This window comes from Argopecten irradians, chromosome 2 (assembly GCF_041381155.1).
Source record: "Argopecten irradians isolate NY chromosome 2, Ai_NY, whole genome shotgun sequence".
NCBI lineage: Eukaryota > Metazoa > Mollusca > Bivalvia > Pectinida > Pectinidae > Argopecten > Argopecten irradians.
In genome coordinates, this window is record NC_091135.1 from 65527199 (window position 1) to 65552584 (window position 25386).

The 25386-nt window shown below is 34.9% G+C and overlaps 2 protein-coding genes across 2 annotated transcripts in view; both read right to left on the minus strand.

Moving 5' to 3' along the window:
• The window catches only part of LOC138316236 (CD109 antigen-like), a 29021-nt gene extending 22806 nt beyond the window's left edge, over nucleotides 1–6215 (minus strand). The window contains exons 1-11 of the mRNA XM_069257846.1: nucleotides 6075–6215; nucleotides 4603–4720; nucleotides 3727–3910; nucleotides 3071–3239; nucleotides 2590–2660; nucleotides 2276–2330; nucleotides 2028–2101; nucleotides 1547–1586; nucleotides 1281–1365; nucleotides 908–1055; nucleotides 324–578 (exon numbers count right to left, since the gene is read on the minus strand). Coding sequence (XP_069113947.1) covers nucleotides 324–578; nucleotides 908–1055; nucleotides 1281–1365; nucleotides 1547–1586; nucleotides 2028–2101; nucleotides 2276–2330; nucleotides 2590–2660; nucleotides 3071–3239; nucleotides 3727–3910; nucleotides 4603–4709 — 1188 coding nt within the window. The 5' untranslated portion in view covers nucleotides 4710–4720; nucleotides 6075–6215. The remainder of the gene's footprint in view (nucleotides 1–323; nucleotides 579–907; nucleotides 1056–1280; nucleotides 1366–1546; nucleotides 1587–2027; nucleotides 2102–2275; nucleotides 2331–2589; nucleotides 2661–3070; nucleotides 3240–3726; nucleotides 3911–4602; nucleotides 4721–6074) is intronic.
• A 4502-nt stretch (nucleotides 6216–10717) lies between these two features.
• Nucleotides 10718–25386, minus strand: part of LOC138316238 (protein arginine N-methyltransferase 7-like) — a 38149-nt gene continuing 23480 nt past the window's right edge. The window contains exons 10-14 of the mRNA XM_069257847.1: nucleotides 24148–24231; nucleotides 22752–22889; nucleotides 16479–16715; nucleotides 15886–16043; nucleotides 10718–12406 (exon numbers count right to left, since the gene is read on the minus strand). Of these exons, the coding sequence (XP_069113948.1) occupies nucleotides 12133–12406; nucleotides 15886–16043; nucleotides 16479–16715; nucleotides 22752–22889; nucleotides 24148–24231 (891 nt within the window). The 3' untranslated portion in view covers nucleotides 10718–12132. The remainder of the gene's footprint in view (nucleotides 12407–15885; nucleotides 16044–16478; nucleotides 16716–22751; nucleotides 22890–24147; nucleotides 24232–25386) is intronic.

The window sequence follows — 25386 nt, forward strand, 5'->3', positions numbered from 1 at the left end:
CAGCTGATACCCATCTGATGCTAAGTAAGCATGTAAAACTTGGAAATAATTATTACATGATAGATTTCTCAAAAAACCTTGTTATGCTGATAATCACACAATACATTAAGAAAAAGTAATATGTTAAACACAGAAACCCACTAAAATATTATTGGAGATGGTAAATAAAGATAATCTTAGTAGCACTGAAAAAGTGGACAACTGCATGTCTATTTCAATTAAAAATGTTTGAGCACAAAAACACCAATATTGTTTTTTCTTTTTTCTTTAATTTTTCATAAGGGGTTAAATTTAGAAGCATTGTGACAAATGGCCATACGTACGTGTACATTCATTACTGTTTCTGGTTTGAATGTGCGGACATGGTCGCCCACCCACTGAAGTCGTGTACGTGAGCTGAAGATAGTTGTACTGGCATAACCTTCCTTGGTCATACTATAGAACCAGTCATACACAGAGGCATTGAACTGTAATTCAAAATCGGTCAGGGCATTCCATCCGACATACTGAGGCCAATACCGGCGCACTTTCTCCAATATTTCAGACATCTTAAAGTTGAATGCAATCGGACCTTTCACCTGGAAGCCAAAATTTAAAAAATGATATCATAAAGAGTAAACATAGAAGGAACTTGAAAACACAATTGATAATGTATGCGAATATCAGTTATCAGTATTCAAGAAGAGATAGCAGTCTAATTGATTATATGGTTGGTCCTTGATTATCAAATATAATTTTCGCCCAGTTATTATGGTAGAATGTATGATCTACATAGTAGATTGTCTAGTCTACATTGTAGAACATATACAATGTATCTTGATATAATATTTCTGCTATTTCGTATTTGATGGTGAATATGAAGTTTTAGGACGACTAATTAGTGACTAATTAGTGAACGGATACTTACATAACTGTACACTTGTGTGATGGTGATGGGGTTGTAGAGGGCTGGGTTGGTGTTGGTGACGTCTGTATTCTCGTAGCGAGGGTCCGGAGGGGGCATCACACTCAGTACCACAGTGGCATTTCCTTCTACAGGTTTTCCTGTAGTCATGCTGTCAACATCCAAACAATATATGTGTTCAAACAAGAAATGAGAGATTTCAAAATCCTTATGCCATTAAGACACTGTAATATGTAGTGTTGTAATAAAAAATCACAATGGCTATATTATTGTTTTTTCTAAGTTTTAGTTAAGCATATTAGACAGTAGTTATATTTTACTGTGAAAAGACAAGTAACTGGGAATTGTTTCTTCCAATCTTTTTATTGTTACTTACTTAGCATTGATAACACCGCCAACCGTCTCCACATTATCCATTATGTATGGACGGACAGTTACATTGACGTCAAATCTCGGGTCCCCTAGATAACAAAATGAATATTTTTAATGCTAGTTTGCTTCATTTCTATAAAAAGAAAGCCATGGCCCATGGTGATATCTCCAGAAATCTTATTAATAATTTATTTCAAGATAAGATGGATGGGCATATGAACCATTTGAGGACTAAAAATTTTGCATTTTATGTTATAAACAAATACTTACAGTATTCTTCTACAAGGAAGTGCTTGAAATATGTATAGCCCTGAAAATGAAAGGTTACAGGATTCAGCATACATATTCTTAAAGAATTTAGATACTTATTGCCAAAATTGCTGGAATGATAAAACTGAATATCATTTATCTTAATTATATACTTTAGAGAAATTCCACATACTTTAGAGAAATTCCATCATTCAAGTTTATAGGAAATGATTTAGAAATTTTCACGGGTTTGAAGTATTTCTTAGATAAAGAATATCATTAATCAAGTTTTATTATTGCACATACGATTATATAATTATCTCCCCTAAATTACCGTTTATCTCCCCTCTACAAATTAAATGATACTTGTGACTAGATTTATACAAAATATCAATAAGAACATAGTGAATAATCACATAACTAACAGATTTATTATTTAACCATCAGTTCTAAATGACACCATCAGTCTATACCAGTTTCTTCCTAACTCAGCCATACTTACAAAGGCATCCACTTGTATAGACCAGTTTCCATAGTTAGGTTGGTCAGACAACACAAAATTCTGACTGAGAATACCTGAAAGAAAAAAAGAAAACAAGATATTTGTAAAGATATTCATGGTTATTTTGTGTGTTGAAGAATGGAACATTCATTACTGACTTAAAACGTTAATAATATTTTTAGTGTAACATGCAAAATAGACTAAAGAGTCAACTTGATATAAACTATCGCTGTGTAATTCTGCCTAACCTCCAGCATTGGTCTGTACTGCCAGCCATCTACGTACTGGGAAGCCAGTGGGATCCTTAAAACAAATATTTAAAAATCATAGTCGTTATAATGCATGCGAGATCTAAAACTCTTTTAGAAAATTGTACTTGAATCTTTAGTATTAGTGACTTTATATTGTATGGGAATAACTGATCAAACAACTTAAGTAGAGAGTGATATAAAGAGAATCAATTATGTAAGATAAAGTGGGTGTATTTGTTGTTTTTCATATCTATTCTTATTAAATGATTTAACTTCAATATTAAAGGTTGTTATAACTTGGCTTTACTCACATTGACATATATGGTCATACTACCATATTTAGGCATCAAGTTTGGAAGGATGGGTACCACTCGGAAGTACACTGGTGAAAAAGACATAATCAACAATCAATCTTACACATTTACCAAAATATTGAGCAATGTAATAAATATATAGATTTCCTAAACCATGATACAATGTATATAAAATCTTTCTCATAAAGAATTATCTACCTTTACTACAGGTATTTATTTTCAATAAATTCTTTGTGTGAGAAAAGCACACAAGTCATTTCTATCACAACTAATGTTAACCCCGACATAAAACAAATGACAACATCTTAAACAGGCTTCCAAGTGGAGATAACTCTCTAAAATGTTAAAATCAAACACAGATACATTGTAGTGTATTATGGGGAAAATATGAAATAAATTGTTTAAGAAAAGACTAAAGTGGATGATAAAATAATCTGTAATTTCAATTTGTTTTCAGAACATAAACACAATATCCTACCTTTCTGTCCCTGTCTGAAGATGGGTTTGCTCAGCTGTATAAACAGGGACGCCTGTTTGGGGTGAAACTCTATCGAGGTTTCATTTTCAAAAACATTTCCACTGCTTCCCCCATCAATTGTTCCCTCCACACGCAGCTTGTAATCTCCCGTCTGGGAGTTCTGGGGCATCTACATCACAAAAAATAATTCAATGTCATTCCTTTATAATTTCAACATTACTACAAACAAAACTGAGAAGGGTAACCCTGCAAAAACTTCATTTAATTCAAATTACAGTAAAATCTCATTTAGTGACAACCTCTGTTTAGCTACCACCTTCTTAGTATTAAAATAAAGACCACTCTCTTGGGGTCCCAGAAAATTCAATTCTAACAAATCTTTGATATTTTTATAAAGACCACTCTATGTGTACCCAAATGGTTTTTTATAAGACATGCATGTTTGTTCCATGTATTTTCTTCAATATGTACACAAATTGTTTCAATTTAATTTATGAATGTATTTCACTTAATTACCCAGAAGCTCTGGTAAACTACCATTATGATGGTCACTCTGTGAAGATAACAGTGATCACTCTATCACCAAGATGAAAGAGCTTATAATATTCAGAAAGGCAAATCCTAGAAATTAACAGCTTGATCAATTAAGAACTTACATGTAGCTGCATGGTGCGACTGCCTATCTGTTCGAAACCCAGCTCAGCACCTGCATACTCCACATTTTTACGTGTGATAGACACACGTACATTAATCCTCGAGTACTCTAATTTTAGAATTGTCACAAATATCTGAACCACCTGGTTAGGTCGAACCCTTTTAGGGGCTATAACTAAGTAGGTCCTACAAAGGAAAATGGAACAGACTTATAAATTATACATCAAACAATAACGTTAACCAGCAGGTATATCCTACCAATAACTGCAATTATGTGCAAGCTTCTTATGATCAACACAAGGACTAAAACCTGACAAGGTCAGGGTATGGATTTCCAACATACTTTTCATATTTTTTTTAAAGATGCTCCACCGCAAACAAATGGTATTCTTTCACTATCAAAAACAGCAGCAGATGATTTAGTATTTTTCTTCCGTTACCAAAGTTACTTACTTTACACCATTACCACCACTGAAAAGTTTGAGCTTCTAATTTTACTTCAAGTTAAAAATATAAAAAATAATTAATTGCATCCCGAAAATATTCCGTGGCACTATATCCTATATGGAATGAAGTACTGATTACGCATGACCCAAAGGCAAAATAAATCATTTTATATTATTTTTTGTGTTAATTAGACTTATGTATACACGATTAAACACTAATTATTGTTCAAATGATGAATATCATTTATGCTCTGTCGGTGGTGGAGCATCTTTAATTTTACTCCATTAAATTGTCTGAATCAGCAGGTTCAATAGAACGTTTTACAGTCTAATGAAATACAAATAACAATTACATGAAACCAAAAAAGAATTGTTCATCAATTAACAAATATTTCTGATAGTCATTATAAACTGCAATCGTAGTGTACTTACGGTGCTCTCTCCTGTTTGTACCCGACCTGGTTGTCTATAACAGTCTGTCGACTCTGGGCGTACCCTACAGCCAGTAGGGCAGCCCCTAGTAGTAGGAACCTTAACATGCTATCAACATCTGAAACAAGCAAACTTCTAACATGAACGTTTCTAGGGGATCAGACAAACATGCGTGTAAATTACACACCTGCTATAAATAACACCTCTGTATTAAGGACACCTGTATATAAAGAACACACTTATCAACTCCCTTTCTATAAAAGACATTTTAACTATGCCCCTTTGGTTTCCTTTATAGACAGGTTTGGGTTTAAAATAAAATATTTCAAATAAAACAAAACCTGTGTAGCATGGAATTTTATGTCAATATATGAAAACCTGTGTAGTGCTATGGACATTTGATCAGTAAAACTTGTTTTGTGTATTGTGGACATTTACTAAATAAAACATTCGTAAAAGTTGTGTAGCATGGCAATCTGATGTTAAACCTGTGTAGTATGGACATCAAGTGTCAGGGAAGTCTGTGTAGTATGGACATCAAGTGTCAGGGAAGCCTGTGTAGTATGGACATCAAGTGTCAGGGAAGCCTGTGTAGTATGGACATCAAGTGTCAGGGAAGCCTGTGTAGTATGGACATCAAGTGTCAGGGAAACCTGTGTAGTATGCTTATGGACACTTGGTATCGCAACTTAACCTTGAGTATTGTGTTTCATCAACTTCTCACCAAGTATAATAATTTCATTAGTAACATCTTACCAAACTAATTCCAGTAGGGTAAAAGTAATGAAGACTAATGATAGGTGATCTACATGAAAATGCTTCCTCACCATGAACCCTTCTTCGACTATCTCTCCCAATTAAAACATAACTCAATTTTATAATCATACTAAGCAGGGTATTCTTATCTTCAGATGAGTAATTTTAGAGTTGAAATTTGAAACCGAAACATATTGAGAGGATAAAATAAAATCTTAACTTAAATCCAAACTCCGTCTAAATTTTGCTAAGAGTTTTACAAATGTTGTACATAATTATATATAAACACCAATTCAAAGTTGTCAGTTGAACATCAAAACAGAAATGGGGTAATCTTCAATTACCGGAAGTAACTTGAGGATGAGTAATGCTGATTACAATACCACTCTAACAATCGGGTATATCGATATAACATCTGTGATATCTCACCTGTAATGATCATCTACCAGGTGCGATTTCCCAGTTATTAAGAAAGACTGCAAATCAACACATCACTACCAACTAAATAACAATAACAGTGGCCATACACTGTCGATACCCAAAATATGGCGGCCATTTTCATCTGTTTGAAAACAAGGTAGGGACAGGTGCGAATTACAGGTGAAAATCAGTATCGGACAGCAATCGGGTAAAACGCAATTAGTTATGATAAATGTTCACAGCATGTTAGCCAATTATTACATTTCAAGTAATCAAAAGTGTAAACAACGTCTTACCTAAGCGTCTTCGAGCAGTCGATGCCGCTTGAAATACTTCTGCAGTGACTCTACTGTTAAGGTGAAGGTTGTTACACCTGAGCCTCGTTCTGAGACTTACCTATTCGAAAAATGCAGGTAATACAGGTAGATAAAGTAAAGTCCCGAAAACACACGAATGGCATTAGGGTGTCTCCTATTTTGCATAACAAAATATTAAATTTTGCATAACAAAATATTAATGTTGTAAGTTCAATGTACGCCTGATAAATAAATAATAATAAAAAAACCCATCCACTTAAATATTGATTTCATCAAGGATTTATTAGTGATCCCTGATTTCATTCAGAATTAATTATGTCTGTATATGGACATCTATAAATTGTTGTCAGATTATCATGGCCAACTTGTCTATGGTGATTATAGTTTCATTCTTTTGGTAAATAATTAAGTGATTTAGGGATTTTAGTTAAAAAAAAATTCTATACTACAGCCGTACAGTGCTCCGGTGGGAATTTTTCAAAAATAAAAACATTTTTTACTCACGGAGGAATAATGGAAATAACGGTAATCTCTTATCTAACTTATCGTTTTAAACACCATGATGTCTATGCTGCCAAATTGTACCGTTCACATAGAAAATAATGCTGTTTTAAGTTATCAAAGTTCTAAAAGTCTCATTCAACGTTTTTATAAAGTAAGTGCATTGTACAATATACTGTGTAATAAGTTCTTAAATGGCTCATCTTTTCCTCAATGTAACGAAACTTTTAGCTTTACTAAAGAATTATAAACAAAAGCCCGTGATATCCTTGTGTAAAATCCACAAGGTCCGTTGTATAAGGACGATAACTAAAATAAAATTAGATTGTAATCGATAAGATTGCTTCTTTCAGTTTAAATTATGGATTTATACAAGAGCTAGATCCCAGAGGGATTTTGGCGTCAACTAAGAATTATATAAATCCGACAATGGAGAGATGGATCTTGTCTCTGCTTTTCAAACTTCAACCACAGGTGTTCGTTTTTTGATATAAGTATAATACTGGGTCAAGCTTCACCCACTATTATACTTATATTAGAAACGAACACATGTGCTTCAACTACAATCTACTTATGAAAGATTCCTTCAGTACCTCCTGAGAAATAGCAGTAACAAAATCAGTTATCAAAATCCAAGATAGCTAGCTGCCTGTCGACTATCTAAAATTGTTGACCAATCGGTCTCAAATGCTATTTATGTATAACTAGAGTCCTAGAGGAACATGCAAATGAAATTTGAGACAGATCCCTTCATTAGGTTCTGAGAAATAGCGGTGAATTGTGAACAGACGGACCATCGACGATATGAATGGCGTATGAATAGCACACCATCTGATCTGATGATGCTAAAAATATGACGTAAAATACTAGACGTACATTACACCATCATATGGTCAGACTTTCAGGCTAACTGATGTACATTACATCATCATATGGTCAGACTTTCAGGCTAACTGATGTACATCACACCATCATATGGTCAGACTTTCAGGCTAACTGATGTACATTACATCATCATATGGTCAGACTTTCAGGCTAACTGCTAACTGATGTACATTACACCATCATATGGTCAGACTTTCAGACTTTCAGGCTAAATGATGTACATTACACCATCATATGGTCAGACTTTCAGGCTAACTGATGTACATTACACCATCATTTGGTCAGACTTTCAGGCTAACTGATGTACATTACACCATCATATGGTCAGACTTTCAGGCTAACTGATGTACATTACACCATCATTTGGTCAGACTTTCAGACTAACTGATGTACATTACACCATCATATGGTCAGACTTTCAGGCTAACTGATGTATGTTACATTATCATATGGTCAGGCTTTCAGGCTAACTGATGTAAATTACACCATCATTTGGTCAGACTTTCAGGCTAACTGATGTACATTAAATCATCATATGGTCAGGCTTTCAGGCTAACTGATGTACATTACACCATCATATGGTCAGACTTTCAGGCTAACTGATGTACATTACACCATCATTTGGTCAGACTTTCAGGCTAACTGATGTACATTACACCATCATATGGTCAGACTTTCAGGCTAACTGATGTACATTACACCATCATATGGTCAGACTTTCAGGCTAACTGATGTACATTACACCATCATTTGGTCAGACTTTCAGGCTAACTGATGTACATTACATCATCATATGGTCAGACTTTCAGGCTAACTGATGTACATTACACCATCATATGGTCAGACTTTCAGGCTAACTGATGTACATTACACCATCATTTGGTCAGACTTTCAGGCTAACTGATGTACATTACACCATCATATGGTCAGACTTTCAGGCTAACTGATGTACATTACACCATCATTTGGTCAGACTTTCAGGCTAACTGATGTACATTACATCATCATATGGTCAGACTTTCAGGCTAACTGATGTACATTACACCATCATTTGGTCAGACTTTCAGGCTAACTGATGTACATTACACCATCATATGGTCAGACTTTCAGGCTAACTGATGTACATAATACCATCATATGGTCAGACTTTCAAACTAACTATGTACATTACACCATCATTTGGTCAGACTTTCAGGCTAACTGATGTACATTACACCATCATATGGTCAGACTTTCAGGCTAACTGATGTACATTACATCATCATTTGGTCAGACTTTCAGACTAACTGATGTACATTACACCATCATATGGTCAGACTTTCAGGCTAACTGATGTACATTACACCATCATTTGGTCAGACTTTCAGGCTAACTGATGTACATTACATCATCATAAAAAACTGACCTCAGCCGCTCGTGCATGGCTTCGCTGGTAGATCACCTCAGGCCACAGCCCATAGTTGGGAATTTAATAATATCTCAATAAGTACTTGTAGAAGATACATATTTCGTTCTTTTACATGTACATCTTGCTTTAAAGCAAATGCTAAAAACCACTGTATTACACTTATATGCAGATCTACGCAATGTACATGTTTACGTAAACGTATGGTTGCCGATATCTCGAAAAATAAAATGGTGAAATCGTTAAGTTTTAATGCTGTAGAGTTTATTTTTTAATTTCAGTCGCTTTTATTTTATGGGCTGCTAAGTGAAGTCTCAAATTAAAGTGATAATATTTTAAAATAATTTGAATTTAGAATTTTTTTTAAATGCCGACCAGGACACATTGCGCACGGCTTCGAAAATCCTAAAATACTAAAAGTTTTGTTTAAAAATATTATATAAAGAAACTGTAAACTGACCTATTTGTATGTCATAAACTAAAATCCAAAATTTCTGACGAAAACATTATCCAGAATACGTAATTTTGTGAATCTGAAAAAGGAAGAAATTCAAGATCTCGGCAGTACTGTACGTAATGGCTCTTGGGGTGATCTACGAAAGCAAACATTAATTTGGTGATTATCACACATCTTAAAGTGTTTTACAAAGTAAGACTAAGAAAACAGTGATCGCTTTTTAAAATTTCAGTACGATATTTGCGGAACGTGGAGTTTGATTTGTAATTTCAAGCTGATATTTGCAATATTCTGTCAATGTTTATACATAATGGCGACCGTGTTTTTTCTCGTGGCGGTCAAAAATGGTATAAACATCGTAAAATATATGAATACCATGTGTTTATATATATTATTGTTACAGATTTTTATTTACACCTTTTGAAATTAAGATAAAGCAACAATTCTCGGATTGCCTTACTATTTATTACAATAAAATGTAAACAAACATCGAAGCGGCTGTGTTCCCACCCACATATACGGAGTTGTACCTTTGAGCGCCCGGATGTACCTTTGTGTGACGCCATCGCCATCTTTTCTGAAATCTCCTATATCAAGGCCAAAAGTCCAATAACTGCATGTATTGTCAAAAACGCTTATCTGAACCATAACACAAAAACACATATTTGGACCATAAAAGAGTGTCTGAATTACTGAAATGTCAATACTATTTGTTTAAGAATAGAGGTAAATTTTACTTTTAAAATTCAAAGATGTACAACAGGGAGAGAACTAATATAGGCAATGCTTGTTGATCTTTTTTCATATATGTTTTTTAAAATAAATTTGATAAAATTAACAAAGGTGTACAGCAAGGTGCTTCCTTTATACATCATCTTTAATCCACTAAAATTAGAAGATTTTTGTAAAAGAAATTCTAATTAATATGCCATACATTTATAACCCAGGCACATTTACTTTGTCTGTCTACTGAAAAATTGCTTTTTTTATACCGTACATTAAGTACGTAAGTGCTTGTTTTGTAATGAAATAAGAAATAGGATTATACACCGTCTGCGACTCTCTCTTGATAACCTTTATAGATACAGTGTAGACTTGTATATTCATTTTCTGTATGAGGCAAGGTTTTGTGCTTAAGAAATATTATCCTGGATGGTATCATGACAAACAAGAATACCTGAGCATTTTCTTGGAATGGAAGGATAAATAGTCCTTTGACTCGGAGTGATCAAAATGTTTGGTCCCTACACCAAGTATAGATATATGTACTTATTTGGACCTTGAAGTGTAAAAGGTAAATATTCTTTAAATTGTAAGCTAACATATCTGTTGTAACTTACTCCTTTCTGACAAGGAATCAACAAGAAAACTATAGCAGGGTACATACTTTATTTTCCTTAAAATAAAAATAAATAAACATAAATTGGTAACGTTGGTGAATAACCGGGTGCAGGCATAATAACAGGGCTTGGTCCCAATCAACTAAGGGGAAGAAATCCTGATGTAGCATTATTACAACTAAGGGGAAGAAATCTTGATGTAGCATTATTACAACTAAGGGGAGATAACTAAAACTCATAATGTGTCTATATATCCATTAGCTGCTGTAACCCCCTCTCTCAGTAATGGGTTTGTCATCATTCTACAAGATTCTCAAACATGTGTACAAAACATTCATCTGCAAGAATATAGTGGTGCCATCTGTTTAAAGTTGATTCAGCAGTACAAGCTTGTGTTTAAAATTGAAATCAAAACAGATTGGTGTGGTACCCTATACCAGTCCTTCATGTTACATGAGTGGTACCCTATACCAGTCCTATACCAGTCCTTCATGTTACATGAGTAGTACCCTATACCAGTCCTTCATGTTACATGAGTGGTACCCTATACCAGTCCTATACCAGTCCTTCATGTTACATGAGTGGTACCCTATACCAGTCCTTCATGTTACATGAGTAGTACCCTATACCAGTCCTTCATGTTACATGAGTGGTACCCTATACCAGTCCTATACCAGTCCTTCATGTTACATGAGTAGTACCCTATACCAGTCCTTCATGTTACATGAGTGGTACCCTATACCAGTCCTTCATGTTACATGAGTGGTACCCTATACCAGTCCTTCATGTTACATGAGTGGTACCCTATACCAGTCCTTCATGTTACATGAGTAGTACCCTATACCAGTCCTTCATGTTACATGAGTGGTACCCTATACCAGTCCTTCATGTTACATGAGTGGTACCCTATACCAGTCCTTCATGTTACATGAGTGGTACCCTATACCAGTCCTTCATGTTACATGAGTGGTACCCTATACCAGTCCTTCATGTTACATGAGTGGTACCCTATACCAGTCCTTCATGTTACATGAGTGGTACCCTATACCAGTCCTTCATGTTACATGAGAGTTGTTGAATATCAAGGACCCTAACCATCTACAGATAGCAACATACAGGAATGATCTTTGCTTCATTGGTTATTACACTGACTATTATAGACATCTGTGTAATAGTCTTTAAGTGAAAAGTTTCCCTAGCCAAGTCTTCAATATAGCTACAATGTATCACATTGTTTCTGATTAGCTCAAATAAAAACATTGAGATGTAGAATTCAATAGATAAAGCAGCTGCATTATCAGTGAAGTCTGTACTCTTAAAAGAATTTGTTAAAGTTGGTAAAAGGTCAATAAATCTCAAATGAGTACTTAGTATTTAAAAGAAGTTGTTAAAGTTGGTAAAAGGTCAATAAATCTCAACTGAGTACTTCATATAAAGTAAAATTTGATTTCAGCTACCACTATAGGATTTAAAAGTGAATTCTAAGTCCCCTTCTTTTGGTTTGAAATCAAATGTCACATGAATTTCACTCTTTGGCTCCGAGTGATCGCCACTACTGATGGTGACTATCGGCTGTTTCAGCAAATGGACCCCTTGTCGAGTATAAATGTCCCACTTGACTTCCTTCCCCACATGTGGTGGTTCTCTTGGTCCAGTGCTCACAACACAATTCTGGCCAAAGTCAAAGTCAGCCCACAGTACAACTCCATTACACTGGCCTTCACTAGAAACAGGAGTATAAAAATGTGTAATACATAGTCATACAGGGGAAATAATACTTCATGTCATTTAGTCATACAGGGGAAATAATACTTCATGTCATTTAGTCATGCAGGGGAAATAATATTTCATGTCATTTAGTCCTACAGGGGAAATAATATTTCATGTCATTTAGTCCTACAGGGGAAATAATACTTCATGTCATTTAGTCATACAGGAGAAATAATACTTCATGTCATTTAGTCATACAGGGGAAATAATACTTCATGTCATTTAGTCATACAGGGGAAATAATACTTCATGTCATTTAGTCATACAGGGGAAATAATACTTCATGTCATTTAGTCATACAGGGGAAATAATACTTCATGTCATTTAGTCCTACAGGGGAAATAATACTTCATGTCATTTAGTCATACAGGGGAAATAATACTTCATGTCATTTAGTCCATACAGGGGAAATAATACTTCATGTCATTTAGTCATACAGGGGAAATAATACTTCATGTCATTTAGTCATACAGGGGAAATAATACTTCATGTCATTTAGTCATACAGGGGAAATAATACTTCATGTCATTTAGTCATACAGGGGAAATAATACTTCATGTCATTTAGTCATACAGGGGAAATAATACTTCATGTCATTTAGTCCTACAGGGGAAATAATACTTCATGTCATTTAGTCATACAGGGGAAATAATACTTCATGTCATTTAGTCATACAGGGGAAATAATACTTCATGTCATTTAGTCATACAGGGGAAATAATACTTCATGTGTCATTTAGTCCATACAGGGGAAATAATACTTCATGTCATTTAGTCATACAGGGGAAATAATACTTCATGTCATTTAGTCCTACAGGGGAAATAATACTTCATGTCATTTAGTCATACAGGGGAAATAATACTTCATGTCATTCAGTCATACAGGGGAAATAATACTTCATGTCATTTAGTCCTACAGTGAAAATAATACTTCATGTCATTCAGTCATACAGGGGAAATAATACTTCATGTCATTTAGTCATACAGTGGAAATAATACTTCATGTCATTTAGTCCTACAGGGGAAATAATACTTCATGTCATTTAGTCATACAGGGAAAATAATACTTCATGTCATTTAGTCTACAGGGGATAATACTTCATGCATTTAGTCACAGGGGAAATAATACTTCATGTCATTTAGTCATACAGGGGAAATAATACTTCATGTCATTTAGTCCTACAGGGGAAATAATACTTCATGTCATTTAGTCATACAGGGGAAATAATACTTCATGTCATTTAGTCCTACAGGGGAAATAATACTTCATGTCATTTAGTCATACAGGGGAAATAATACTTCATGTCATTTAGTCCTACAGGGGAAATAATACTTCATGTCATTTAGTCCTACAGGGGAAATAATACTTCATGTCATTTAGTCATACAGGGGAAATAATACTTCATGTCATTTAGTCATACAGGGGAAATAATACTTCATGTCATTTAGTCCTACAGGGGAAATAATACTTCATGTCATTTAGTCATACAGGGGAAATAATACTTCATGTCATTTAGTCATACAGGGGAAATAATACTTCATGTCATTTAGTCATACAGGGGAAATAATACTTCATGTCATTTAGTCATACAGGGAAATAATACTTCATGTCATTTAGTCATACAGGGGAAATAATACTTCATGTCATTTAGTCATACAGGGGAAATAATACTTCATGTCATTTAGTCATACAGGGGAAATAATACTTCATGTCATTTAGTCATACAGAAAATTTAATTTATCATACAGGGGAAATAATACTTCATGTCATTTAGTCATACAGGGGAAATAATACTTCATGTCATTTAGTCATACAGGGGAAATAATACTTCATGTCATTTAGTCATACAGGGGAAATAATACTTCATGTCATTTAGTCATACAGGGGAAATAATACTTCATGTCATTTAGTCATACAGGGGAAATAATACTTCATGTCATTTAGTCATACAGGGGAAATAATACTTCATGTCATTTAGTCCTACAGGGGAAATAATACTTCATGTCATTTAGTCATACAGTGGAAATAATACTTCATGTCATTTAGTCCTACAGGGGAAATAATACTTCATGTCATTTAGTCATACAGTGGAAATAATACTTCATGTCATTTAGTCATACAGGGGAAATAATACTTCATGTCATTTAGTCATACAGGGGGAAATAATACTTCATGTCATTTAGTCATACAGGGGAAATAATACTTCATGTCATTTAGTCCTACAGGGGAAATAATACTTCATGTCATTTAGTCATACAGGGGAAATAATACTTCATGTCATTTAGTCATACAGGGGAAATAATACTTCATGTCATTTAGTCATACAGGGGAAATAATACTTCATGTCATTTAGTCATACAGGGGAAATAATACTTCATGTCATTTAGTCATACAGGGGAAATAATACTTCATGTCATTTAGTCATACAGTGGAAATAATACTTCATGTCATTTAGTCATACAGTGGAAATAATACTTCATGTCATTTAGTCCTACAGGGGAAATAATACTTCATGTCATTTAGTCCTACAGGGGAAATAATACTTCATGTCATTTAGTCTACAGGGGAAATAATACTTCATGTCATTTAGTCATACAGGGGAAATAATACTTCATGTCATTTAGTCCTACAGGGGAAATAATACTTCATGTCATTTAGTCACAGGGAATAATACATGTCATTTAGTCTACAGGGGAAATAATACTTCATGTCATTTAGTCCTACAGGGGAAATAATACTTCATGTCATTTAGTCCTACAGGGGAAATAATACTTCATGTCATTTAGTCATACAGGGGAAATAATACTTCATGTCATTTAGTCATCAGGGAAATAATACTTCATGTCATTTAGTCCTACAGTGGAAATAATACTTCATGTCATTTAGTCATACAGGGGAAATAATACTTCATGTCATTTAGTCATACAGGGGAAATAATACTTCATGTCATTTAGTCATACAGGGGAAATAATACTTCATGTCATTTAGTCATACAGGGGAAATAATACTTCATGTCATTTAGTCATACAGGGGAAATAATACTTCATGTCATTTAGTCATACAGGGGAAATAATACTTCATGTCATTTAGTCATACAGGGGAAATAATACTTCATGTCATTTAGTCATACAGGGGAAATAATACTTCATGTCATTTAGTCATACAGGGGAAATAATACTTCATGTCATTTAGTCATACAGGGGAAATAATACTTCATGTCATTGTAAAGCAAACTCAAGGAAATAAATAACACAACTAACAAACAAAGTAAATGATATAGAAGAACTGATTTAATTTGATGTTAACATCTTTGTGAAGGCATTGTCTATCTGTACAATCCAGAGTCTGAAATAATTTCCACAACAACTTAACAGTTAGTGGATGGAGTCATTGTCTATCTACACAACATAATTTACATCCTGTGCCACCAACCTTTGTAACCTGAGTATTTTTTCCACATTGACAGCAGTTTTGTCCCATAAAGATGTGTACTGGAAATTGTAGATATCCACTACATCACTCCGAGCTGTACATGGGTACTCCCACAGGGGCTGTGGTTCTACGATCTCATCAGCAATGTCCGAGGATTGCTGTCAACATAATTACATCTTATTATCGTCAGTTCTACACAACTTTAAGAAGTCGCAAGTTGATCAACCCATCTATGGAAATAATATAATCTCAATTTGTAGAATAAGGTAAATATTGAAAGAATTAAAAAACCTGATAATTTTATTTCAATTTACAAATTTCTATGCTGCGAACTAAAAACCTGATAATGACATGTTTTTCTATTCAAAAAGTTTGAAATCAAATATAAGAATTCAGATGAAACTGAGAAAAAACTTGTGCAACTTAAAAGTTTTGTATAATTAATATATATATTTTTTTTAATAACTAAAGAGAACATCAGAGTTTTCAATTTGACTAAAACTAAGAACTGTGATTAAGAGTTTGCGTATCCAGTAAGATAATTTATATGAACATTGGTGTTAGTCAGTCAGTCTGATACAAATACCCCTTACCTCTATCAGGTCATCAAACACTTGTAGATTAAACCCTTCACATATACCAACAGGGGCCCGTATCTTCCACAGGTCTGTGAACTCCACGGCCACTGCCCTTATGGTCATTGAAGCCGGGAATACTTTCGCCTCAACTGACAAGATGTTAGACAGCTGGTCAATGTTGTACCAATACGAAATGTTGTGCCATGGTAACACAGAACTCTGAAAGTAGGGCTCTCCAACCACAAGGTCAACCTAGAAATGGAAAAAAGTCTCAAAGTATATCCTTTTATAGACATTCATTTGATTACCGGTGTAGCATGGTATTTTGAATCATGGTATATTGACTCCGGGGTCAATATACCATTATTGTGAAATGACCCCGGGGTCAAAATACCATTATGGTGAAATGAACCCCCCCCCCCCATGGTAAATTGACCCCCCCTTCTAAAAGATAATACAACACTTAAATACATGTTTTTTTTCTTTTCAACTGACTTTTAACTGCCTTACGATATAATAAAATCATAAATATTATGATTTTAGTTAATGTTAAGGGTTCTTTACAAAAACTATGACTATCAGGACTTCACCTTAGAAAGGAAGGGGGGGGTGTCAAAATACCATGGCAATGGTGAAATGAACCCTCTCCTATTTACAAAAACTATGACTATCAGGACTTCAGCTCAGAAAGGAATGGGAGGAGGGGTCAAAATACCATGGCCATGGTGAAATGAACCCCATCGCTCCCCACTCCAATTATTGTTTTTAACTGACATTTAACTGTCTTAAGATACAATAAAATTATACATATTACGATTTCAGTAAATATTAAGTGTTGCAGTGTTATTTGCAAAAACTATGACTATCAGGACTTCAACTTAGAAAGGGTGAGGGGGTTCAAAATACCATGGCCATGGTGAAATGAACCCTCTCCTATTTACAAAAACTATGACTATCAGGACTTCAGCTCAGAAAGGAATGGGGGGAGGGGTCAAAATATGATGGCCATGGTGAAATGACCCCCCCTCCCTACAACTCACATTAAACTGTCTTAAGATACAATAAAATCATACATATTACGATTTCAGTAAATAGTGTTGTAGTGTTATTTACAAAACCTATGACTATCAGGACTCTAGCTTAGAAAGGGCGAGGGGGTTCAAAATACCATGGCCATGGTAAAATGAACCCCCTCCCTCCCCACTCCAATTATTTTTTTAACTGACATTTAACTGTCTTAAGATACAATAAAATCATACATATTACGATTTCAGTAAATAGTGTTGTAGTGTTATTTGCAAAAACTATGACTATCAGGACTTCAACTTAGAAAGGGCGAGGGGGTTCAAAATACCATGGCCATGGTGAAATGAACCCCATCCCTCCCCACTCCAATTATTTTTTTTAACTGACATTTAACTGTCAGAAGATGCACTAAAATCATATACATTATGATTTTAGTTAATATAAGTGTTATTTACAAAACCTATGACTATCAGGACTCTAGCTTAGAAAGGGCGAGGGGGTTCAAAATACCATGGCCATGGTGAAATTAAACACACACACACACCCTACTAGAACACTTCCCAATACTATACATGTCAGTTGTCTATTACACTATAACACTTCCCTATACTATACATGTCAGTTGTCTATTACACTATAACACTTCCCTATACTATACATGTCAGTTGTCTATTACACTACAACACCTCCCTATACTATACATGTCAGTTGTCTATTACACTACAAAACCTCCCTATTCTATATATGTCAGTTGTCTATTACACTACAACACCTCCCTATACTATACATGTCAGTTGTCTATTACACTATAACACCTCCCTATACTATACATGTCAGTTGTCTATTACACTATAACACCTCTCTATACTATACATGTCAGTTGTCTATTACACTATAACAATTGTCAGTTGTCTATTACGCTAAAACACCTCCCTATACTATACATGTCAGTTGTCTATTACACTATAACACTTCCCTATATTATACATGTCAGTTGTCTCTATGACACTACAACACTTCCCTATACTATACATGTCAGTTGTCTATTACACTATGGCATTTCCCTATACTATACATGTCAGTTGTCTATTACACTATAACACTTCCCTATACTATACATGTCAGTTGTCTATTACACTATAACACCTCTCTATACTATACATGTCAGTTGTCTATTACACTATAACAATTGTCAGTTGTCTATTACGCTAAAACACCTCCCTATACTATACATGTCAGTTGTCTATTACAGTACAACACCTCCCTATACTATACATGTCAGTTGTCTATTACACTATAACACTTCCCTATACTATACATGTCAGTTGTCTATTACACTATAACACCTCCCTATACTATATATGTCAGTTGTCTATTACACTATACCACCTCCCTACACTAGAACACTTCCCAATACTATACATGTCAGTTGTCTATTACACTATAACACTTCCCTATACTATAACATGTCAGTTGTCTATTACACTATAACAACTTCCCTATACTATACATGTCAGTTGTCTATTACACTACAACACCTCCCTATACTATACATGTCAGTTGTCTATTACACTACAAACCTCCCTATTCTATATATGTCAGTTGTCTATTACACTACAACACCTCCCTATACTATACATGTCAGTTGTCTATTACACTATAACACCTCCCTTTACTATACATGTCAGTTGTCTATTACACTATAACACCTCCCTTTACTATACATGTCAGTTGTCTATTACACTATAACAATTGTCAGTTGTCTCTATTATTGTCATTGTTATTAAAAACACCTCCCTATCCTATACATGTCAGTTGTCTATTACACTATAACACTTCCCTATATTATACATGTCAGTTGTCTATGACACTACAACACTTCCCTATACTATAAATGTCAGTTGTCTATTACACTATGGCATTTTCCTATACTATACATGTCAGTTGTCTATTACACTATAACACTTCCCTATACTATACATGTCAGTTGTCTATTACACTATAACACCTCTCTATACTATACATGTCAGTTGTCTATTACACTATAACAATTGTCAGTTGTCTATTACGCTAAAACACCTCCCTATACTATACATGTCAGTTGTCTATTACAGTACAACACCTCCCTATACTATACATGTCAGTTGTCTATTACACTATAACACTTCCCTATACTATACATGTCAGTTGTCTATTACACTATAACACCTCCCTATACTATATATGTCAGTTGTCTATTACACTTTAGTAAATCACATGATAATTACTAGGAATGCGATTGGATAACAACCATGGTCTATTTTGCGACAGTTCCCTGTCCTTCTTGACTACGGGAGACTATACATGACTACGGGAACTATACCAAAGTATAGTCCCCCGGGAATGACCACGCGACCAAATATATGACGTCATTATGAATGTCATGTAGCATACTAAATCTATTATGGCCCTTTCCCCCGGGAACAGTTCTCCTAAAGTGTTGTCTGGAGAGGTATAGTCCCTGAGTCAAAGACTCGGGGACTATACCTTGCCAGACAACACTATAGGAGAACAGTTCCCTCTGGACAGAGCCATAATAGAATAATAACACCTCCCTATACTACAAATTTCAAAGTCAGCAATAATGTCACCTTTGACAGATTTTTCATTATCAACAATTAATTGTATTCTTGATTGATTGTATTTGATTTTCTATCAATCAATTCCCTTATTTGGCCCTATTTTTGACTTAAAAACAAGGCTACATCCAGCACTTAAACAACAAAATTCTAGAAAAATTTGTTTTTGAGCAAAAATTTCTTTTTCGATACAACAAAATTGCTTCGTATTTAAAAGCCAATTGTTATCAGCAAATTTGCAAATATACGTTTCTCAAAGAAGTATAAATAAAGAGGAACAAAAACCATGGATTTGATAAAGGAAAATTACTGGTTTTTTTTATGTCAATTGTCTATATTTTGATAGTCGTTCATCGGTTTTAATTAACACTTCATATTAGGTAACTGAAATCACAATATATATGATTTTAATTTAACAATGTAACTTAAGGCTGTGAGATGTCAGTTGGAAAAAAATTGGTCTGTGGAGGGGGGGGGGGGGTCATTTCACCATGGCAATGGCATTTTGACCCCTCCCCACCTTCTAAGCTGTCTTTATTAATACTACATAATATTAACTGAAATCATAATATATCTTTTATTGTAACTTAAGGCAGTAAGGTGTCAGTTGAAAAATAAATATTGGAGTGGGGAGGGGGGAGGGGGTCATTTCACCATGGCCATGGTATTTTGACTCCCCCCCCAAAAAAAAAAAAACAAAAAACAAAAAAACCCAAAAACAATAATAATAAAAAATAATGCCTTCCACTGCTAGCCATAGGTCTAAACTAAATTGGGAATATTATCATAAATAAGAAAAACAAGAGGCCCAAAGGGCCTTAACGGTCATCTGACTACCTTGGCAATAGTAAAATTAATAATATAAGGTGTCACTTTGTCAGGACCATGTCAGGATCATTTTCAATTTCTTTCAACAAATTTCATTTCAAACAAGAGGCCCAAGGGCCTTAACATATAGGAAATTAATTAGATATAGTGTCATGGTAGCCATCTACGATTTGGGATCAAACAGATATGTAACAACACTTTGTGGGGACCATGTCAGGATCATTAAATGCAAGTTTTAGCCAGAACTTGAGAAGAAGTTCAAAATTTGTTTTCAAGATGGCCGCTGTGGCGGCCATCTTGGATTTCGGATCGACCCGAAAAATAACAACATTTTGTCGGGATCATGTCAGGATCATTTCATGCAAGTTTCAGCCAAATCGCACCGGTAGAACTTGAGAAGAAGTTCAAAATGTGCTTTCAAGATGGCGGCTGTAGTGGCCATCTTGGATTTTGGATTGACCCGAAAAATAACAACACTTTGTCAGGATCATGTCAGGATCATTTCAGGCAAGTTTCAGCCAAATCACACTGGTAGAACTTGAGAAGAAGTTCAAAATGTGTTTTCAAGATGGTGGCTGTGGTGGCCATTTTGGATTTCAGATCGACCCGAAAAATAACAACACTTTGTCGGGACATGTCAGGATCATTTTGTGCAAGTTTCAGCCAAATCGCACCGGTAGAACTTGAGAGGAAGTTCAAAATGTTTTTTCAAGATGGTGGCTGTGCCTGGGCTTTTCATTTTGGGATTTTCAGATCGACCCCGAAAAATAACAACACATTGTAAGGACCATGTCAGGATCATTTCATGCAAGTTTCAGCCAAATCGCGAAATGTGAAAAAGTGAAAAGTTAACGCACGACGCTTGCTGCACGGCGGACAAAACATGACGACTATAGGTCATCCTGACCCTTCGGGGTATTCATATGTCAATGTAACTTATAGAAGGATGGGTTCACTTTACCAAGGGTGGTGGTGGGGGGGGGTGGGCTCATTTCACCATTGCTATGGTATTTTGACCCCCCCCCCCCCCCTTTTAAGCTGAAGTTATTATACTCAAAGTCTTGTAAATAACACTTAATATTAACTGAAATCATAATATCATATATGTATTCAAGCGTTGTTAGTAAATTTTAGAAAGGGGGGGTTCACTTTACCATGGAGAGGTCATTTCACCATGGCCATGGCATTTTACACCCCCCCTTCCCCTTCTAAGCTGGAGTTCTAATAGTCATAGTCTTTGCAAATAACACTTAATATTAACTAAAATCATAATTTATATGATTTTAATGTAACTTAAAGTTAAGGCAGTGAGATGTCTTTCGAAAAAAAAAAAAATTGGTGTGGAGAGGGGGGTCATTTCACCATGGGCATGGTATTTTGACACCCCCCCTCCTAAAAAAATGCCTTCCACTGCTAGCCATAGGTCTTAACTGAACCCCAATTTGGAGTTGATCATAAATGAGTTAAAAAACATGTGTTCAAGTGTTGTTGTAACTTTTAGAAGTGGGGTTCACTTTACCATGGGGGGGGGGGGGGTGTGTGTACCATAATGGTATTTTGACCCCGGGGTCATTCTATCATGGGGGGTCAAAATACCATACTACACCGGTACTATGTAGTATAAAGGTAGAGTTACCCGGTAAGCATTTTCCTGCATGCTGGTAAACATAACAGTAAATTTTAAAGTCATTATGATCTAGGTGAATTCGAAATTTTTTGCTGTATCGTGGTAGCCTTGGTCTCTTTGATTATTGACAATGCATCACAGGTAATCAAGTATTTGAGTGAGAAATTCCGGTAAATCTAGCATTGTTACCTTGCAGTCCCCAATGTCTGCTAGTGTGAGAGCCTCTGGGTTGTGAGTAAGGACAGTAATCACATCTGATAAGCCGTTCCTCCTGATAATAGATTCCATGACCTTCCTAATACTGGGGCTGGTCTCCACTGTAAATACCTACAACGAAGGAAACTGTTATATATTTACATTGCCACTACACAGTACCTATACGTTGCTACTAAGCCCAATGTATGATATTTTCCAATATTAACATTGGCAATTAGGCTCAGGCGTACTAATACCCTAATCAGTGTTCAAGAGGTCACGAAAACAGTGTGAGAATTCACTGCAAAAAACGATCAAATATTATTAAAATTGATTAAGATAAAAATATATTCTAATTTAAACGTTTGAAATGGATTGAAGTGTTGTATTTATCTTTGTATATCTGGTTTATCGATAAAACTATTTCATCTACTGCTATTGTTTAGTCGGTTGTCCATGATAATTATATCGGAAGCAAGTGTCACACAGTAACTTCCGCCAAATCATAGGCTGTTCCATCGACTAATATTTTACAATGCTTAAGGTAGGTTTCGCCTAACCAAATAATTTTTTTTTTTTTTAAATCCGACTAACGTAAGAAAAGGTAAAAACATATTAAAGATACCTCAATTTTATTTCTTGATACGCATAAGATTGAACAAATGTGTCTTGAATACAAAATCAAAGGAAATCCTTGATTTATTACGATCGTGAGGCTGACAGGATTGTATGCAAATGACGCTGCGATGAATTGTGTTTGTCGAAGTTTCGCGCATGCGCATTGTTACGCATTAAAAGTAGACAAAATGGCTGAACTAAAGCGTGTGAGAAAAAAAATGTATCAGAATCAGCATCAAAGAGTAGAAAATTAGAATGGAAGCGGTAGCACCCTAGGATATTATCTACGGAATGAAACTCAGATATAGCATGTAGCAATAGAAGAAATGTTGTGTTGTAAATGTGAAGAAATCCTAACATCTTTATACCTGAGATCGTACCTTTTTATATCTGAAATCGTAACTTTTTACACCTAAGATCATACCTTTTTACACCTGAGATCCTACCTTTTTACACCGGAGATCTACCTTTTTACACCCGAGATCCTACATTTTTACATCGGAGATCCTACATTTTTACATCGGAGATCCTACATTTTAAACCGGAGATATACCTTTTTACACCTGAGATCTACCTTTTTACACCCGAGATCATACCTTTTTACACATAGGATCGTACCTTTTTACACCGGAGATCCTACATTTTTACACCTGAGATCCTACCTTTTTACACCTGAAATCACACCTTTTTACATCTGAGATTGAACTTTTTTACACCTGAGATCGCACATTTTTACACCTGAGATCCTACCTCTTTACACCTGAGATCTTACCTTTTTACAGCCAAGTCTGGCAGCCATTAGTGCTGTAATGTTGCCATCACCCAAACATAGGCAGGTTGTGTCACTTGTAACATTCTACAAAAATAGAATTACATAAAACATGTAGTGTTGCAAACAGAGAAATCATGTTGAATATTTTCTGAACCGAAAACTGTATTAGTTGGTAAAATATTGGAGAACTAATAGGTTTCTTATAATTAAATCACCAGAAATAGAAAGATTTGAAATACTTACTTTTCAAAAATGTTGAAAAATAAACAAACAAAGAGGAAAAAAACAGGAAGCTAAACCATCCTTTCACTTCTGATTGCTATATACAGGATTACATACCATTTATAGGATTTTGTTGTAGATCTATAGGATTAGATCTATAGGATTACATACCGTTTGTAGGATTTTCTTGTAGATCTATAGGATTACATACCATTTGTAGGATTTTCTGGTAGATCTATAGGATTACATACCGTTTGTTGGATTTTCTGGTAGATCTATAGGATAACATACCATTTGTAGGATTTTCTGGTAGTTCTGTAGGATTACATACCGTTTGTAGGATTTTCTGGTAGTTCTGTAGGATTACATACCGTTTGTAGGATTTTCTGGTAGTTCTGTAGGATTACATACCGTTTGTAGGATTTTCTGGTAGTTCTGTAGGATTACATACCGTTTGTAGGATTTTCTGGTAGATCTATAGGATCATACCGTTTGTAGGATTTTCTTGTAGATCTATAGGATTACATACCGTTTGTAGGATTTTCTTGTAGATCTATAGGATTACATACCGTTTGTAGGATTTTCTGGTAGATCTATAGGATTACATATCGTTTGTAGGATTTTCAGGTAGATCTATAAGATTACATACCGTTTGTAGGATTTTCTGGTAGTTCTGTAGGATTACATACCGTTTGTAGGATTTTCTGGTAGTTCTGTAGGATTACATACCGTTTGTAGGATTTTCTGGTAGATCTATAGGATTACAATCCGTTTGTAGGATTTTCTGGTAGATCTATAGGATTACATACTATTTGTAGGATTTTCTGGTAGATCTATAGGATTACATACCATTTGTAGGATTTCTGGTAGTTCTGTAGGATTACATACCGTTTGTAGGATTTTCTGGTAGTTCTATAGGATTACATACCGTTTGTAGGATTTTCTGGTAGTTCTATAGGATTACATACCGTTTGTAGGATTTTCTGGTAGATCTATAGGATTACATACTGTTTGTAG